Here is a 19,662-nt window from a genome sequence, read left to right on the forward strand (position 1 = left end):
TTGTCCCAGGAAATTACCAAGAGCTGAGAGATAGGTGAGGCTGTGGGAGGGCAGATGGGAGGGACTGCGGCCAGCTAAGGGGGGTCCATGGGGTCAGATGAGGGCAGACTGGCACTCAACTATCATCAGCTCTGACCTGAGGCAATGGAGCTGCCCTGTCCTGCATCTCTGAATACCCAAAGCAGCTCTGGGACATGTCAAGGGAAAAATAACCTGAAGAGGCTGGATCCTAAATGACACAATAAGAGAGAGAAAGGCAGGGACTGGGGAGGGAGTGAAGAAGTAAGAACCTAGAACCAAGGGACCAGGCCCAACACAAGCCAGGGGAATACACAGGTGTGTCTCAAAGGGCAATGCACAGGCACGAAGGGGGTCACGGAGGTGTGACCCTCACATTTAGACGCGGTGTTTATGGCATCCAGACCACCTGTCCCATGAAGAGATGGCCCTACTCTTAGGCATACCTGCAGGAGGAAGCGTGCCTGATGGAGCTCCCTGAGGTCACCATAGCTGTGGCGCTGGCACGAGTAATGGTCGCAGGACCTGTCTTTGCTGCACAGGTTGAAAATGAATGGGTCGCTGATGCTGAAAAGGAAGTAAGATGTGCAGTGAGAGGGTGTCTGGTAGACTTGTCTCCCTTCCTGTCCCACAGCCCTGTCTGAATTTCTGGGGTTCTGGGTCCTACGGTCACTGCTGACCAGGGTGCCAGCACCCACTGACCTGGTAAACCCTGAGCACCTGTCCTCATCAACCCTGCCCTGGGGAGTAGGATGGGGCATCAGGCTCACAAGGTGAGGGACAGCAAGGCAAGGGGACAGCCTCCAGGATAGACAGTGCCATACGGTGTGGTGCATGCATGTGAGAAGTCTCTCTGGGTAGAGTGATCAAAAATGAGGGAGAAAGTGGGGGAAGAGTGAAAGAGATACCCTAGTCATGTTTGGAGAAATTTTGGTCCCTGGGACATAGTGCAGAAAGATGATGAGACGCATTAAGAAAGCCTGTTGTTCAGCATGGCCTCAGGGGCCTGGGGGAGAACCCACCACATTGGAGTGGCATCTAGTATAGCACGGGAGAAAGTGGCAGAGAATCCCTGAACCACTAAAGGGGGTGTGCAGCAGGGCTGAGATGCCGATGGGCTGAGAAACAGTGACCACAGCCTCAGTCGTGGCCCCTATAGCATATGCCCAGAGCCAGGAACCAGCAACATGGTGGCTGAGGCCTGGCCAGATGCCTCTCCCATAGGTCAGAATGACTCCCCTTAGGAGGAACGGGAGAGGAGGAAAAGCAAGAATCATGAATTTGATAAGTATTTATACCAAACAGAACAATTTCTGTACTGGATGTAACTGAAATGCCTTTAGGTAACCAGATAAAATTTTCACCACCAGTACAAAGGGGATTTGAGAAATAAACATGATTTCAGTGCTGGACAGATACATTTCTGAACATCTGAGTTATGTGGTATATTTAGACTGTGTACATGATCACAGATATTCTGATAACATACCCTTTTAGGACCTGAGAGATACAGGGCCTCCCGAGCACCTCAGTCTCCAAGAAGTCTTGTGTGCCCATCATGGATCCAAAGAACCAAGAGCTGAAAGAGCCCCACACCAGTGCAAAGTGGCGGAATGGGTGAGAAGGCTGTTTCACCTCCTCCCCATCCCTACTCCAAGTGCAACCTTCTCTGGCCAGCAGGCAGGGCAGGCCATGCATGGGGCCTCCTCACCATGCTTCTGAGAAAAAGATCAGGCCCTCACTCAGGCCAGCAGGACTTCAATCAATAGCCAGGGTGGTGGCCTGGCACCTGCAGTGCTAAGAGCTTGGACCTGCGCATTATGAGGAATTCACTGCTAGGTAGAAGGGAAGGCCACCCATGGGGGATGCAGCCTGAGCTGACTGCTCAGCCCCCTGCACAGCCAGACCTCAAGGATGTGGGCATCAGCCCTTGGAAGCTCCTCCTGCCCCTTCTTAGGACAATCCTCTCAGCTCTCCTGCTCTGAGCCATCTTGCTGTAGGATTGATCAAATACAAATGGGGCTTTTGTTCTGGATGCTTCTGCCTGGTTGCTTTAATTCAAACCTGCTACTGGCGGAGGCCTTTTGTTCATTATTAATTACTCCTTTTTGGGCTGAGCTGAGCTTCCCTTAAACTTCTCTGACTTCCAGTGAGGTCAAGGAGGAATTCTAGTTCCTACTCTTCACTTAGGTCAAACAGCATCCCAGATCAAGGCACTGGTGAGAATGACAGTGACAACTCCATTATCCGATTATTACTACCCAATATCCAATTGTTGTCAGGGCTCATACCTAGAATTTATTCCCAGAATTATTCACTAGATTATAAACTATTTACCAGACTCAACCCACATCCAACTTATCTCTTTGTATCTACGAAGTCTACCACAGTGAATGGGCCAAGACAGATTTTCAATAAGTATTTGTCAAATTGAACTAAACAGAGAAATGAAGCCTTAAAATGCTTACTGATATGGAGGAAATATCTGAATAAAAGCACCCTTTCACAAAGAGCTAATTGGATGATTTGGATTATCACCAAATGAATCAAATACTATACATTGTGAGTTGAACTGACACTGTTATAGGTTGAATTGTGTCCCCCAAAAGAAATATGTTGAAGTCCTAACCTTCAGTACCTCAGAGCGAGACTTAATTTAGAAATATGTAAATACCAGAAGTCGTAAAATTAAAATGAGGTCACTAAAATAGGTCCTAATTCTCTATGACTAGACTTCTTATATAAAGAGGAAACTTGGACACAGAGTCAGACACACAGGGAAGATCATGTGAAGATACACAGAGAGAAGATGGCCATGTGACTGAGTGATGTATCTACAAGCCAACCAGGGACTGTGGGGAAACACCAGAGGTTAGAAGAGGCAAGGAAGGATCCTCCCCGAGAGCTCTAGAGAGGGAGTGGTCACGATACCTTGATATCTGACTTCTGGCCTCCAGGACTCTGAGACAACACATTTCTGATTTTTAAAGCCACCTAGTTTTTGGTACTTTGTTACAGCAGCCCTAGTAACCTAAGAGTCACCCTATTCCGCAAAATATAACTTTCTAGAAAGGTTCTTAGTTTCTAAGGAAAGTTCCAAAGCACGAAGTTCAATCTCTGCTGGACGATGTGCAGTGTTCTTGAGCTTTACTTGGGATATTTTTATGGTACATCAGAGAGCCTCTTTCAAGGTCTAATGCTCAGTGATACTCAATTTGATAGCAGTCTTTTAGGAGAAACATTTCAGGGTTGACTTAGCATTATTTTTAACTGCCTTATTTATGTATCTTTCTTAGTCTCCATGGTCAAAATAAGACTTAATCCCCATTGATCTGACATGATCTAATAGCCTGTCTCTGAGAACCACATCTGCATGCGTGCCAGAAGTTTCTTAGAGCAGTAGACAAGACCTAGGAGAGAAAGCACTGTCTGGTTAACACATACATCTTTGAGGTATGGTGACTAAAATTACCTATGTGGTCCCGAAAGGATATTCCAGGGTATCATTTGTTCTCACTATACTCCTACATGCTTTCTAGAAAAGTACATTTCCAGACATGGGAAGTCTCCCTTGTCATTCCAAATCAAATGAGTACATACAACCTGATGTCTGGGCTTCTATTAAAAGTGCAGATATAGTCAATTTGATCATGATTAGATGCACCTCATAAACACAATTTAGCTAATCAATAAGATCTTATCTAACACTAACTCGATTTAAACCAGAGGTGGAGAATGAAACAATGGATTGTGCAAGTCATTACACGAGCATGCCATGCATATAGATAGAGGAGAAAGCTTTCATCAGCTCTCAGAAAAGCAAGTCTGCAGACCCATTGTCCATATTGATCAGTATCAATAAAACATGAGCAATAAGATGGCATGTGTATGCCAAGTATTAATTATGCTTCTCCTGTCTTGGAAAAGCAAAGAGGTGAATGTTTGGTATGAATAAAAGATGGAAATTAGCAGAGAGAAAAATGCCAAGCATTTTAAAGCAAATCTAAATCAAGGGAGGGTGGCTGACATCTCTTCTTCCACACTCCTTAAATTCCAGCTTTTTGACATAGGCTGGAAATACTATGACAACTAGGAATTAAAATTCTGAGTTCTCAGCAGGTGGCTCCTCTATCAACAGTCTAAAATAGTGGGTCTCAAAGTATGATCCCAGACCAGTAGCATCAGCATCATCAGAGAACTTGTTAAAATCTCAGGCCCTACACCAGAGCTGCCAAATTAGAAATGGGGTTAAATAAAGGTGGGCCCCGGGAGCCTGTTTTAACCAGCCGTCCAGGTAATCTGAGAGTCACTGACTAAGGGGTTTACTTGTCATCATTTGAGCCTTGGCTTACCAGGAAAGTCAAGACTTATTTCTGGATGAAGAAATCTTCATCCAAATTTTTCAAAAGCAATCATCAAATGAAAAAAATACAACTTGACAACTGAACTTTTAACAAAAGTACGAAAACGGTCAATTTGATTTTGAATGGCTGTACTCTATAAACACAAGATAATTAATTAGTATAATAAGAGCTTGATTAAACCAAAATAAACCAAATAAATTTGATAAAAAAAACAACGCAAAACTCAAAATTTCCTGCCAAAGACCTTTGGTGTTAGTTGGTTTAAAAATGGCTCTTCAAATTTCTCCCCAAATCTCACCCATTCTTCAAGACCCAGATCTTAGCCCACTCCCTCAAAGTAGCCCTCCCTTACCACACCAGGCCCACGCCATCTCTCCAAATGTGAATCCCAAGACTTTTCCCCTAACATATATTTTGTCCTATGATGCTGGTGTGCCCCAAACTCTTCCCAAAATAAACTGCTTATGCTGCTGGGTACAAAGGGGCGATGACTGATGTCCTATATAAGAATGAGCAACCAACAAGTTTTTTGGTTTTTTTTATGGCAGCCACTGCAGCAGGGGCTGCAGCCTATGCCATCGCCGGTGACTCATGGCAGCCCAGATCCAGGTCGAGCTGCTGTTCACCATCTTAGCTGTAGAGGGCAGTGTCACTGGCCCTCATATGTGGGATCCGAACCAGGGCCCCTGCTGCTCAGAACTGACATCCCAAGCCAGCTCTTAACCAATGCGCACTCGGCCGGCCCCAACCAACAAGTTTTTGAATGAGTAGGCTCATGGGACTGGATGTTATTACACAAATGACCTAAGGAGAGACCCCCTTTGTCCTGTGCTATTCTCCCCATCGGCGAGGCATGAGGAGCTGCCACACTGTTTTCCACTCAGATTTTAGCTTTGGGGGACTGCAGTTATGGATGCCTATCCTTAGGTTCTTCTGCTTTATCTCATGGTTCAGTTTCAGGCCCAAACCTAAGGCCACAGCAAGAATAAGGCGGGTGGAGCAGGAGTGGGGTAGCTGAGAAGGAAGATTGGGGCTCAGGGATGAATCTGCTGGGAGAGGTAGAAACTCACTTGGATAAGCAGTGGCGGGTGCAGTAGACATCACCCACAGGAGAGAGTGTGAAGTTCTCACAGATGTAGAAGTGCTGATGGCCAAACAGCAGGAGCCCTTCAGAGACCAGGTGGCCCTGCACGATCACCAGAGAGTACTTCTGTGTCACCTGGAAGGAGAGAGCACCTGAGTCAGGTCATGGGTAAGTGAAGCATGTCTATTATCCTGATGGAGGCTAGCAGGGCAGTGACCATCACCCACTGGGCACTTGGAAGTGAGAGTAGCACCCTATAAGAATGACAGAACCAATGCACAGAGCTGTACTGCTCCTCAAAGTTTATGCGGTGCTTCTACACCCAACACTTCTTTAGTTATTTGATCTACCCAAGGCCACCCCCACCCACAACAAGACATGTGGATGGATGTTTATTGCTGTACTGGATACACTGACATTCTTTCTCTCACTTAAGCGCCTCCACAACCATACTAAACATTTGATAGTTAACAATGAGGAATGTTTTCGAGGTACAAGGCATCCCTCAGTGATAGAGGCCAAGGACCTTGTCCAGTGACCAGCTGGAAAGTGGCTGAGCCAGGACCGGAACCAGGTCTGTCTAGAACCACAAATGCAGGGCTGGTACTCCTGTCTCCAAAGCCAATGCTAGTCCAAGGTGTTGATGAGGAGGCATGTCCTCCACCCAGATCCCTCCTTTCGGATTTAGGTGCCCATTCTCTCAGCAGCTGGAAATGTTGGCAGCTTTCCAGAACTGCCTCAGTTAAGGAGAACACAGAGCCAAAGGTCACATCTCCTTTCCTGTACCCAACAACTGGTAAATGCAGAGTAGGAAGGGCCACATCCTTTGTCTCAATGCAGGCCAGCTCTGAAGAAGCATCCCAGACTCCGAGCTCCCACAGAATCAACTGAGGCCTCTGCTGAAACTTTGTCAGAGTCCCACTTCCTCCTTTGCCCAGTCCTGGAACCCCCACTCCCAGTATGCTTCCTGCGTGCCCATCTCTGGATCATAGTTGGCTTTCCAGAGATCCTGACATGGGACAATATCTTGGTGTGACCCAGAGTCCTGCATGAAGTAAGGACTAAGTGGGTCCTTACATGGAATAAATTTCTGAAGGAATGAGTGAGGGGATAAATAATAAATTCTAGATGATGACAGCCCATGAGGACCAAGAATAAGGCCAAGGCTGACATTTCCTCAGAGTAATTCTGTGCTAATTCCAGCTATACGAAAGAAGAACTGATATTCTTTTGACTGCCTACCATATGACCACTGTAAATATTTTACACATATTAAGCAATGAAATCCTTACAATTGGGCAAGGGGGGGTTTACAACTCTAATTCAAAGATGAAACAAATAGAGGTCCCAAAGGTAAGGATCTCATCAAAGATCAGCCACCTAATAAGCAGCAGAGCCTGGGACTGACGCTTTGCATCCTTCTCACTTTGGAAGCAAAGATGAGGCTACAGCAATAAACCCTGGCAAGCAGGCCCTGAGGACCAGTTGTCCAACTCCTGAATCAAATGAGATTAGTCAAAGTGAGGGCCAAGATTCACCAAGGGATTGTTCGAAGACAAGCATTAACCACTACAATCCAGGACAAGTTATCACTGGACTGTTTTCCTAGGTAAGGACAAGCCAAGGCTCTTGGTTCCTGTAAGCCACATCTGCTGCGGGCAGCTCACTCTCCAGCCTCTCCTGGAGCTGGCCCTCAAGCCACCTTCAGAGCCACCTTCAACATGGATTCATTTCCAACTTCATTCCCTCATCCAGAAGTTCATCAATTCACTGCTACAGACTCAGCACCCACTACATGCCAGGCTCTCATTCACATTTTGGGGATAGAGGGAGGGACAAGCTAAACAAGAACCCTACTCTCATGGAACTTAAAGACCAGTGGGGGAAGGAAGATAGTTGACATACTTGTCAACCAATAAACAATTACAAATCGTGGTATGTGCTGTGAGAAAAAAAAATAACAGGGTGATGATAAGGCAGAGAGAAATGGTGTGTGGGGGGAGGGGTTCGCTATTTTAGAAAAACACTGAGACTTGAAGGATGGAAATTGGGCAGCCATGGGAAAGCTGGGAGAAAATATTTCAGGAAAGGGAATATTCCATTCAGAGCCCAGAGGCAGGGAGGGCAGAAAAAAAGGAAAGCAGAAAAGAGGTCAGTGTGGCTGACATGACATTGGAAAGTAGAAATGCTGAGATCACAGGGGGCCTTAGATGCCTTGGTAAGGCCACTAGGTTTTATTCTGGTTGCAATAGAAAGCCATGAAGGGGCCATTTCTAGAAAATGACACTGGCTACTGGGCAGAGAATAGATTGGAAAGAGACAAGAGTGGAAGAAGGTGGCCATTTCAGTGGTACTGTGGAGGGTCTGATGGCTTTGGGTGGGGTGGCAGAGGGAAGTGGGAGAAAGGGGAGAAGTGGTTGAATCTAAACAAGAAGAGGTAGAATTGACAGTAACTGCTACTAGACAAACTGTGGGAAAAGACAAACTGGAAAAAGAAAAAAAAATACGTGTGTGTGTGTGTGTGTGTGTGTGTGTGTGTGTGTGTGTGTGTATCTTTGGGACTTAGGCAATTGAGTGGAGTCATCTAGCTTCCCAAATGGCTTGCCAAGAGGTAACCACCATTACTATGTTATTGTACTTAAGGGTACCACATATGCCACCCAAAATATGCCACCTTAGCATAAGAATTATTTTGAGTTAAAAACACTCGAAAAATAGCAGGTACAAAAAGGGCACTCTGGCCCCCCTCTTTTCTTCCTGAATGCAGGAGATAAAATTCCCATATGAAAGATGCCTTCCCTATGCCAGGAGGAAAAGAACATTTTCATCACCAGAGATGGGGAGTCAAGGCCAAGAGAGAAACCTGTGCAAACAAAACTTGTTAAACTAACCTTTACCTTCCTTTAGGCTACCTATATATTTTAGATTTTTTTTCACAATTACTAGTCAGTCAAGCCTAGTCACTTTTGAGGTCTTCATTTTCCTGTGAAAGCTCCCATGTACATGTAAAAATAAAATTTGTATGCTTTTCTCCTGTTAATCTGTCTTCTACCAATTCAATTCTCAGGCCTAGCTGGACACTCTAATAAGAGGGTAGAGGAAAAGCTTTGCTTCTCCTACAATATATTCTTCCCAAGAGGTCCTATGAATACATAAGCATGTTTTATACATAGTCTGTTTTTTACACAAATAACATACTCATATACTTAAGGTTCTGCATCTAGTTTGTTCCTTTAACAGCCCATCTTGGAGACTCTTCCAAATCACTCTTATAGAGTTGCCCCACTCTTATTAATAGGTGCAGACCACTCCCTTGCATGGATGTACTATAAGTTATTTGACCAATCCTGTTTATTAGTGTTGTTTCCAAATGTTTTGATAAGTGATGCTTCAATGACCATCCTGTACATATGTCACTTTGAACACACAAGTAAATATATAGGTTAAATTCTTAGAAGTAGATTTGCAGGTCCAGAGCGTGGGTGTTTTAAATTCTGCTAACTATTGCCAGATTGCCATCCTACAATGTGGTGCCAATTTACACTCCCATCAGCACTGTAAGGAGGCTATGCCAGGGTATTTAAGCTTTTTCTCAAGTTCACACAGTGAGATGTGGTGTGGCGACATGTACCACCTCCTCCCCATTGTGCCCATCCTTCCCCAACCTCCATGGTGCCAACAGCAGGGGCTGGGGCACATTCCCATGATCTCCTGATGCTTTTCTTTGGGGAGAACTAAGTAATGACCAGAATAACCCAAACCACAAGAAAAATGTCTGGTGAGAGCTGAGTTAATAGCTCAAAAATTGATTCTGCTAGAAAAGAATGGCATTTTAAAAACTGAAAAATGAACCCAAGTGAACTATTACCTGCTCTTCCATTTAAGTCAGTGCTGGGAGGGCTCCATCCCCAAGTTTATTCATGACTAAGAAATCTCTCATGCCATGATCCTATCGATCATCTTAGAAAGAGTCGAACTTCTGCTTTACAAGAAGAATTTTCTTTAAGATTGGCTAAATGAGGTATTATCCTTCCTGAATAGGTATGTGACCACATCTGGCCCTGTGTGTAAGGAACGGTTCATCTGGGAACCCTAGAATGCCAGAGCTGAAGCTAGAGGGGCAACGATCTACTGGGACATTCCACAGAGGCTCGTGGCAGCAGATCCTCCTGGAGTCAGGCCTCAGTGTGCACATCTGCACAAGAGGAAGGTCAGCTGGAGGCTCTCAGAAGTTCTTTCCTGCATTATTCACCTGCAATTTAGTGCAATGCCCTACTTTTATAGGTGTGAAAACTGAGATGCAGAGCTGTCATCTAAGGTAACTAGAACAGAGCTAATGTGTACATTTTTTTATATTTGTGCAAAATCTGCTGCCAAGAAAGCTTAAGCCTGCTCACATGTATCACAGTGCCTTTTTGTACATCTTCTGTTCGCCTAGGCCTTGCTATCAATACGTTCTGTTATACTGGTGTATGGAATGAGTATGCTCATTTTTTAAAACAAACAAACAAACAAAACACAGATTGCTGAGAAAAAGTTAGGTATCAAAAAGGAAGGAGATGATATCAATTACATTTCTGTTGGCCACCTATGAAGTCTGGCATCTGCTCTTTCTACCTTGATCATTTTTAGATGGAGCATTTGGTCACACTAGTAATCAAAGTATGTTAGAACAATAAGGATACTATTTTTACGTACCAATTTGGCAAATCTGAGAAGAAACACAATGTGTGGATCTCTTTTGATCAGCTCATCTTTTTAGGCAGAGACAAGAAGCAGGAATGCCCCCTGCCTGCCTGCATGTGCCACTTTTACAGCAACTCTGCAAGCAGACATGCCTTCTAGTCTTTCTCTGCCACTCAGAGGAGGCTAGATGGAGAAGGATGGAAACTGCACCAGTGTAAAGTGAACGCTTTATAGGTCCCAAAGACTGTTACAAGAGCAGTGTCTAGCATAAGTGGCATTTACTAAGGATCTGCTTGTTGGCGACTCAGTGAAAGTGAGGCATGTTTCTAGCCAGGGCAGCTCTGAATATTGTAAAGCCTGACTTGTGGATCTCAGGTATTTAATCAAAAAATTAGTATGTCTGAAAATCACCGGGATGCTTTTAAGGTTTATATCCCCAAGCTATATCCCCAGAGGTTCCCATTTGGCAGGCACAGAATGGGCCCTGGAATCTGCATTTTAATAAGCAGCCCATATGATTCAAATGCAGGTGATCTAAAGGTGGCATTTGAGAAACTGACCCATGGACACCAGCAAGCCTATGAAAGATGAGGTCTCATCTCGTGAAGCACATTGCTCATAATGCATTCATTTGTTCATGATTCATTTAATAGATTAAGTATTGAATGTTAAGTGTGTGCCCCACACACTGTTGGGCACAAGTGGTCTAACAGGAGAGAGAGGAGGGGACTGACTGTCCCCGGCACAGCTTGACAGAGGAGGTGCAGTCACCCTGGGGGCATAGAGTAGGGCACCTGGCCCAGACTGGGGTGAGAGAGGAGGCAGAGGTGACATCAGAGAAGTGGTTCCCAAGAAGGTGATGTCACCACAAGGCTGGGGTTAGGAGTTAAGAAGTTAAGAACGAAAGGAGCATCCCAAGGCCTAAAGTCTTGACCAGCTGGATATGTTTGGAGATTATAAGTATATAAGTAGTTCTGTGTAATTAGAGTATAAAGTCAGGTGTGTGTGTGTGTGTGTGTGTGTGTGTGTGTGTGTGTGTGTGTGTGTGTGGTGTGAGTGAGTGTGTGTGTAAGCATACAGGAGGCAATCCAGGGAAGTGGCAGGGCCAACCCAGGAGTGGCCTTATGTACAAAGTATGCCAAAGAGAGTCTCAGAAGGCGTTAAGTGAAGATGACATGTGCAGTTTAGAAAGTCAGTTGGAAAGGATAACTATTGCATTGTTCTGTACACCTGAAACTAACGATTAGAGAAAAAAGAAAGAAAGTCAGTCGGTCATGGCAATTCACCCAGACAGGAAGTTAGTACCATGAAAAGGTTAACACATTTCTTCACCTTCCACAAACATCCTCTGAAAAATACCTGGGAAGAGCTTACCGCTGCCCTCTGCTGGCCAGAGCAAAACTCTCCGCCTTTGAGCTGATTCTTTTCTACTGAGGTCAAACTAATATTTTACACTGAGTTTGTAAGAAAAATAATGAATGTTAATTTTTAATGTACTTAAACAGAACAGCAATAGAAAAAACAACTCTCACTTGAGTTCTGACTCTGGACTGGGTCTGAAGCCCATTTCTCCAAGTGCAACTTCACTTCTGAGAGCAGCTACATGGAGGGTACAAGGGACCGTACCCAGCAGCACAGTGGCTGACTCAGGCCCACAATATCATGCATTAAATAAAGCACTCCTCATGTCAAACAGAACTGTTTGCAGAGAAATATGTTTGTGGTTCTGGGGAATCATTAATCAACTGTGGCACAACACAAAGGTGGCACAGAATAATTACTGTCCCAGGTATCACTGGAGGTGGTCAGAGCTCCAGCGTTCACATAAAGAAATGAGGGAAGCTGCTGCCACCCTGGAGCTCCAGGCTTGCCTGCTTCCTGCAGAGCGCTGGGAGGGGGGGGTGTGTGTGTGGGGGGGTGATGAGGAGGGAGGGGCCATCCAAAAGCCCGGAAGGAAGTTCTGCTCTGGGAGCCCCTGGGCTGTGTCCATCAAAGGCCATAAACACAAGTGCTTCTGAGATAGCAGGAGAGGAGGGGCCTGGGACTCCCCACAGGGCTGCCTGCCCAATTTATGTGATGGCCACTTCAGGCAGGTGCTCCCAGGTTTTCTGAGAATGGGCACAACTGTCTCACACACCCTCTTGTGGGTGTGCTTTCATTTAGAAAAAGCACAAGGCCCAAAGGTTTTCTGGAGGCATCTGAATTAGGGGAATTCCCAGCTTTCATCTAATACTTGCTAAAAAAATGTCTCAACACAAGTGTATGAGCCCAGGAAATGTAGAAAATACCTCCCTATACACACACACACACACACACACACACACACACAGAGCCTTCCCTTGGGTAAACTTTCTGTATATTTGTTTGAACATGTTCATGGTTCAAGGGTCAATGCAACAATCCTTCCTTCCTCAACTTCCAGTTTCTATCCCTGACAATAAGTATAGTGGACCGGGATAAGGCCACAGTGAACCAGGGCTAAGGCATGGACAGGCAGGCAGCTTGGCATGCTGTGGCTCAGGCAGAGATGCCGGGTGTGGTGGAGGACCTGGAAGCCTGCCTGCCTGGGCCAGTGTTAACCAGAAAGGTTACACAGGAAGCACTGTGGAGCCTGGAGCCAACACCTCCACACCCCAATATGGGAAGACTGCTACAGGACAGGGTGCTGCAGACTTTATGTAACTTGCCCAACACAGTGGGTTGGAAGATGGTAGAGAGTGAAAAATCACCTGAACTTAGAGTAAGACAGCTCCAGGATGAAATCCCAGCAATTCTAGTTAGTAGCCCCACTGGGCCCTCTTTTCGCTATCTTTACAGTGAAAATGATAAATCCTCTATCACAGCACCATGGTGAGACTCAATGAGATGCTGTAGGAAGAACACACAGAGCAAGTGCTCCGGATGTCCAGCTATTGACATTTTTGCCAATGATGGCAATAAACAAAGAGTAGAATGAAGCTCTGAGCACCTGCCTTGTGTTAAGCTGCCCCCTGCCTTCCTGGTGGTGATGGTGATGGTAGAGTTGCTATGGCAGCCAGCCTCTGCAAAGCCATGCCCCACCTGCTCCCAGAGGGCTCTCCACTGAGGCAGGTCCACCCAGTGCATGCTACCCCTCAGACCAGGCCCCCAGGCACTCGAGAGCATACCCAGGTCATGGCTGCAGGCAGGCTGCCCTCCCGCGAGCCCCCACACTGCCCCTCTGCCCACCTGCTGGTTCCCTGCACATGGCGTCCTGCCCTAACATCACTCTCCAGTTCAGCAGATCTTTCCAGAGCACAAAAGCTATGTCAGGGAAGGGAGAGAAAAGGATGAACCCAAGCTTGTCCCTACCTTTAAAGAAATGACAGGCAGACTCAGAAATATGCACAGAGCCATGCCATGCAATAAGAGGCATGCAGGCAGTGGAGTGAGCAGGGTGCTGTGGCGGGCCTGAGGCTAGGAGTGTATTGTGGATGGGCACTCCAGGACAGGCTCACCTGGCAGTAAGCCTTGGCTGTAGTGGAGCCCTGAGCTAGCGGGTGGGCGTGGGGCAGTGAGGATCTGGCTCTGGAGGTGTGTGGAGGCCCAGTCACAGGGGTCCCATCGACCCACCAAACAGCCAGGGCTGCTCCACAGACAATTTTCTAGTCTAGGCCTGACTCCTCTCCTCTGGCCCAAGGGTGTTCTTGAGCTCTGGGGCCAGTTCCCTGTGTTCCTCCCTGCCTCATGCTTTAAATTCAGAGGCCTACTCGGTTTCACCACACACCAAGCCAGGCCCCAAGCCCAGCAGCTTCCCTCTTTTCCACAAAACATTGTGTTTTGTAGTGAGTGCAGAACTCCTAGAGGGGCGACCCCTGCAGGTCAGGACTCTCACAGACTCTGGTCTGGCCCACTGTCTCATCCACTGACCTTGGCAGAACAACAGACCCATTAGACCCTCAGGTCTCCCACTGTGCCCGTTTACTCACCACAGCACCTCCCTACCCCTGCAGTGAGAGGCCAGCTGGGGCCAGGTGTGAATCAGAGCACTTATTCCTCCATCGTTTTCATGGACAGGCCCTTTCCCACTTCCTCAGGGCCATTGCTTAGGAACCAGGGTTCTTATCCCACCCCTCCATCCTTCTTGAAGTGACAGAACAAATCCTGAGGGAGTGTTAAAAGAAGAGCAATGGCCACAGGACAACAGCAGATACAACCCACTGAGCGTCCCCCCACTGCTGGACTCAGAAACACACAGCACCTCTTGGGTCTTCAACACAAACTGATCAGTCAAGGAGTATAACCCCATTTTAAAGGTAAACGAAATGAGGCTCAGAAGTGGGTCTGTTACTTACCCAAAGTCACTGGGCCTGTAAGTGGTGGAGGTGAGATTGGGTGGGTGGGGTCTGTACAAGGCTCTGCCAGTGGCATCAGCCCACTCCACACCCAGGCAGCCTGCCTCCCCCCCCCCCCCCTCTCCTTCCAGACCTACTTCTCCAGAGAGCAGGTGTGTCTGGTGGTTTGATCCCTCTGACCCTGGTGGAACTCAGGCTGAATCAGGAAATCTCTCCCACAATTTACCAAGAAACCAGAGGTAACAAGAACAAAAGGAATGAAAACAACTCATGAAAAGAGTTAATGCCCAGACAACGGAAAGAATCACCTTGCTCTGTCAGCTGCTCAGTCTCACTCACTTGGGTCCCCTGCCCTGGGCTCGCCCCTTCTAGCAGGCAATGCCAAATGTTAAGTGGAAACAGGACAGTTCTTGTTGTCGGCCCCTGCTGGGTTCTGTTAATCCTGTCTGCACAGCCTGATTATCCCTGCTACCACAACAAACCATTGTGTGGCGCTTCTGACAGTTTCCAGTGTGACATGGAGACCCAGAAAGACTAAAGATGAAGTACCTTTTCCTGTCCTGTCCTCTCTCTCAGGAGCTGGAAAAGTCAGTCACCTGTGGGCTTCCTGCTCCCCCAACAAGACCCTTGATGGAAATGTCATTGGGTGGGACACGCAGCAAAAATAAGACTGTCAGAGACCAGCACAAGTACAAAGGGCATCTGCCTGCTACACAGATCAGGGCTGGGGCTAGCTCTTGGCTGTGATCATAGCTCAGCCCAGTCAGGGCTGGAACCACCAGGCAAGCCTTGGGAAGCACGTGGAAACAGAGCCATATGCAGAAGCTCTCCTTGGAAGAGCTTCTTCCAAGGAAGAAGGACGTGGAAGAGGATGTGGGATATGGACACTGAGTGTCCATATGTGACCAAATGTGACAGGCAATATTCCAAAGATGTCCCAAGAGCCCTGTCCCTGGTTACCCCATCAAATGCTAACCCAGGCACTGCTTAAAAGGACTTTGCAGATGAAATCAAGGTTATGAATCAAAGGGTTTTAAAATAGGGAGATTATCGTGGATTATCCAATGTGATCCCACAAACCCTTAAAATCAGAGGAGGAAGGGAAAAGAGTTGGTGGGGAAAATGCTGTGGAAGAGTGAGTCAGAGGGGAGGTGAGACAGAAGGGGGTCAGAGAGATCTGAAGGGTAAGAAGGACTTGACCTGCTATAGCCGGCTTTAAAGATAGAGGGAGGAGTCCGCAAGGCAAGGGATGTGGGAGCCTCTAGAAGCTAAAAATGACCCCTGGCTGGCAGCCAGCAAAGAAACGGGGGCCTCAGTTCTACAGAAGCATGGAACTGAATTCTGCCAATACCTGAATGAGAGTGGAAACAAATTCACTCCCAGAGCCTCTAGAAACAAATGCAGCCCTGCCAACACCTTGGTTTCAGCCCTGCCAGACAAAAAGCAGAGAACAAGCTGATACATGTCATGCTCAGACTTTTGACATAATCGATATATGTAGTATTAAGTTACTATATTTATGGTAATTTGTTATGGCAGCAATAGAAAATTAGCATGCCAAATTAAACCAAAGCACTACCAAGAAGAGATAATCTCTTTTTATCAAAACCATGAAAAGAACCAATATGGAGACAACAAATAGCCCAACATTTCCTGACCCTGTCAGGACAGTAGGAAGAAATGGCTGACACCTGAGATCTGTTTAACGTGCATCCTTCATGTCAGGGTGTCTCACCTTGGCACGGTAGACACTTTGGGCTGAATAATTGTTGATAGAGAAGACCCTGAGGTCCACCCAATCCTTATACCTCTTAACCTTTGCAAAGAGAAGAGAGTTTTGCTGAGCCACTTCATATGTGCCCAGCTCTGAGCTACTCTCTTTGCTCCCATTACTCCATTTTTTAAACCTTCTAAGAACCTTATGACATGGTTGCAATACATTCCACACTAAAAATCAGAACTGGGGCTTTCAAAGGTTAGGTGGCATGCCATTTAGCATGTAGCTAAGTTGGGATTCAAACTCAGGTCTGTTCTACTCTAGGACATACGCTTCACCTTCCATACCTTTCCTAGACTTGGGTAAGAGGGGCCCTCCCAAGGCCCACACTTTAGGGAGTCCCCTCGGCCCACTTGCAGTCATACCAAGAAGACTGTGGACGGCCCTGCTAACTGTCCCAGCCTGCCTCCTGGCCTGTGCACACTTCATTATCAAGGTCACCCTTCTGAGGGCTGACCCAAATGTGCTTACCCTGAGGCCTGAGGGGTGAGGAATGTGGGGACAGCTTGGACATAGGGTTGGGAGGTCCAAACACATCCACCAGGGCCTCTCAAGATGTGGGATGTTTCCTTCAGGGCAGTCAGGCTACAGGCAGGGACCAACGTGCTGAACTACAAGGTCAAAAATTCTCAATTTGAGACTGGCTCCCCAGGTATTAATACAGGTTAACGTAGGAAGTTAGAGCATATTTCGCTTAACAGTTTATTAGCTTGATTTATGACTTTTAAACAAATATTTTGATGCAGGACTTGTGGGTTCCATTTGCAAGCCTGCTCTGAGTACACAAATTCCGGAGCATGACCATTCTTTTTGCTTGTTGATTTTTACAGTGAAGGGAGCTAATCACCTCCCATGTGAGTGAAGAAAGCTTAGTTCTCTCATGTCTGATCCTTTTGAAAGAATAATCAGAATGGGCTGCATTACCTTTTCATGATCAAGAAACTCTTGTAAAATCACTTGTCTTTCCCGACACAGTTCCAAGAAGTCTTCAGAGTGCTGACTTTCGTGTAAGGCAGGGAAAAAGGTCAGCTGGGTGCAGTCCACTGCCACCAGATCATCCCCCTCACTGTCAGCTTCCCTTGGTGTGGGCTTATCTGCAGCGGCATAAAGGGACACGTGGTTTAGGCATGAGCCACCTGACATCACAAGGGGTGGTGTGCAGTCTGGGCCTGAGTTGCTGAGAGGAAATGCAAGGTTTCAGGGCAGACGTGAATAGTGTGCATCTCTGTGTGTTTCTCATTCTTTCTAAAAGTGAACATAATGCCCTCTGACCCTGTGGCATGGTCAACATAACCTCAGGTTGATTCCCTCGGGAATGTGTGACCAGGCCTGGCTGTGTGTGTGTGTGTGTGTGTGTGTGTGTGTGTATTTATACACATATAAATATATATAAATATATATAGCCAAAAAATGTATACACATTTTATAATAAGAAAGGAAAAAAACTATTGAAATTATAATGCTCAATATATATCGATAACAAAATATGAGTACAAGTCACGTTTGACTTCTGCAATTACAAGAGGTGCTCAAAGTGGTTACCATCAGTGTCCAGACATTTCTGATTATGGCAAACTACTGCTTTAGCAATGTTGACCAAAGTGTCCACTTGTATACATTTTTTTAGCACCCCCAGTATATATTTTATTCAAGATTATATAATGAGCACTTTCCCATCCCATTGAAAGTTCTTTGAAAACAATATTCTATTGTGTGGCTCTTTCATAATCACCTAAACCCCCTCATGCTTTTTGAAGGTACAGTAGTTTCTATTTTGTACTCCCATGAGTGCACTGTGCTATACACCTACACTTATTTCCTAAGGATACACTCCTGGGCATGGACATTTGTTGTCAGCTAAGCACATACCTACATGGATTTCTAGATCCTGTTCCTCCACCCTGTCCTGGGTGCTCACCTGCCTGGAGCAGGCCCACTGCACATGACTTCAAAGGCCAAGGGTTACCGGCTCTTTTTTTATGCCAAGATGCTCACTGCTTTGACCTCCTCCCCCCGGGACCCTCACATCTGGGTAAATGAAAGTGTCTGCTGCTCACAGCAGCAGCTCTCCCTGGCTTTCCCCATGCAGGAAGAATGCTATTAATTTCAGGCACCCAGGAAGGCATGGTGGAGACCCATGGGCCCTTTCTTCTCCCCTGGTTGAGCTCCCTACTGTAGGGGGGGAGGGTCTCTAACTGGGGCCAGCAGACTCAGCAGCCCATGGACATAGTCCAATAAAATCAGCACACACTTCCCATCTCTGCAGCCTCCCCCTCTAAGAGAGGGCAGGTAGACCATTATTCTGATCTTAGAGTTGTGGGGCTCTAAGTGGAGAGAAGAGAAAGAAATGGGTATCCCAAGTCCTGTGCCACAGTGGGACCCCTAAATCAACCTGGGGCCAGAGCCCAGGGTCCTCACTTCTGGGCAATACTACAGACTGGCACTATAGTCAGCTCAATGGAAAATCCAGTACTAAGCCACTAAATGAGACAAGAGGATCAGTGCTAAGAAGTTATCATCTGGTTAAGGACATGATACTAGCTGCAGCCTAGGACACAATGAATCTCATAGATAGGGAGTGTCTGAAGCAAAAGACAGAGTCTGGTAGAGACACACAGAATCTGAAATATAGTGTGTATGTCTCTGTGTGTCTGTGTGTGTGTATTTGTGTGTGTGTTTCAATGTGTTCACGCCAGAGTGACCTCTGAAAATAAAGCCTGGATTTCAACAAATTGACTGAATCAAATTCCTCCATGAAAATTATACAAATAAAGAGGAAAAATAAATGTAAAAAATAATTCAAAGTATATATACGTTTTTAGTTTGGGAAATCAGTAGTCACCCCTTATCTGTGGTTTTGCTTTCCACAGTTTCAATTACCTGCAATCAATTGCAGTCCGTAAATATTAAATGGAAAATTCAGAAATAAACAATTCATAAATTTTAAATTGTGTGTCGTTCTGAGTAACGTGATGAAATCTTGAGCCATCCCTCTCCATCCTGCCCAGGACGTGAATCATCCCTTTGTCCAACATCTCCACACTGTATATGCTACCCGCCCATTAGTAGCCACCTCTGTTACCAGATGACTGTCACGGTGTCACACTACTTGTGTTCAAGTCATCCCTGTTTTACTTAATAACAGCCCCAAAGAAGGAGAGTAGTGAAGCTGACAATTTGGATATGCCAAAGAGAAGCCATAAAGTAATTTCTTTAAGCGAAAATGTGTATACATATAGGAACAGGCATAACATATATAGGGTTGGTACTATCATGGTTTCAGGTATCCACTGGCGATCTTGGAAAGTATCTCCCATAAATAAAAGGGGACTACTGTAATAATGACTATTTTTTTTATCTGTCATTTTCATAATCAGATAGTTCAGTGTAAACAGTAGCATTAAATATCGATTCTATCCA

At 46.0% G+C, this 19,662-nt stretch overlaps 1 protein-coding gene across 3 annotated transcripts in view; it reads right to left on the reverse strand.

Moving 5' to 3' along the window:
- The window catches only part of WDFY4 (WDFY family member 4), a 323,059-nt gene that overhangs the window by 80,065 nt on the left and 223,332 nt on the right, over window positions 1-19,662 (reverse strand). For all 3 annotated transcript variants that reach the window (XM_019655081.1, XM_019655082.1, XM_019655080.1), the window contains exons 43-45: window positions 17,167-17,336; window positions 5,453-5,601; window positions 465-585 (exon numbers count right to left, since the gene is read on the reverse strand). In XM_019655081.1, coding sequence (XP_019510626.1) covers window positions 465-585; window positions 5,453-5,601; window positions 17,167-17,336 — 440 coding nt within the window. The remainder of the gene's footprint in view (window positions 1-464; window positions 586-5,452; window positions 5,602-17,166; window positions 17,337-19,662) is intronic.

This window comes from Hipposideros armiger, unplaced genomic scaffold (genome assembly GCF_001890085.2).
Source record: "Hipposideros armiger isolate ML-2016 unplaced genomic scaffold, ASM189008v1 scaffold_235, whole genome shotgun sequence".
NCBI lineage: Eukaryota > Metazoa > Chordata > Mammalia > Chiroptera > Hipposideridae > Hipposideros > Hipposideros armiger.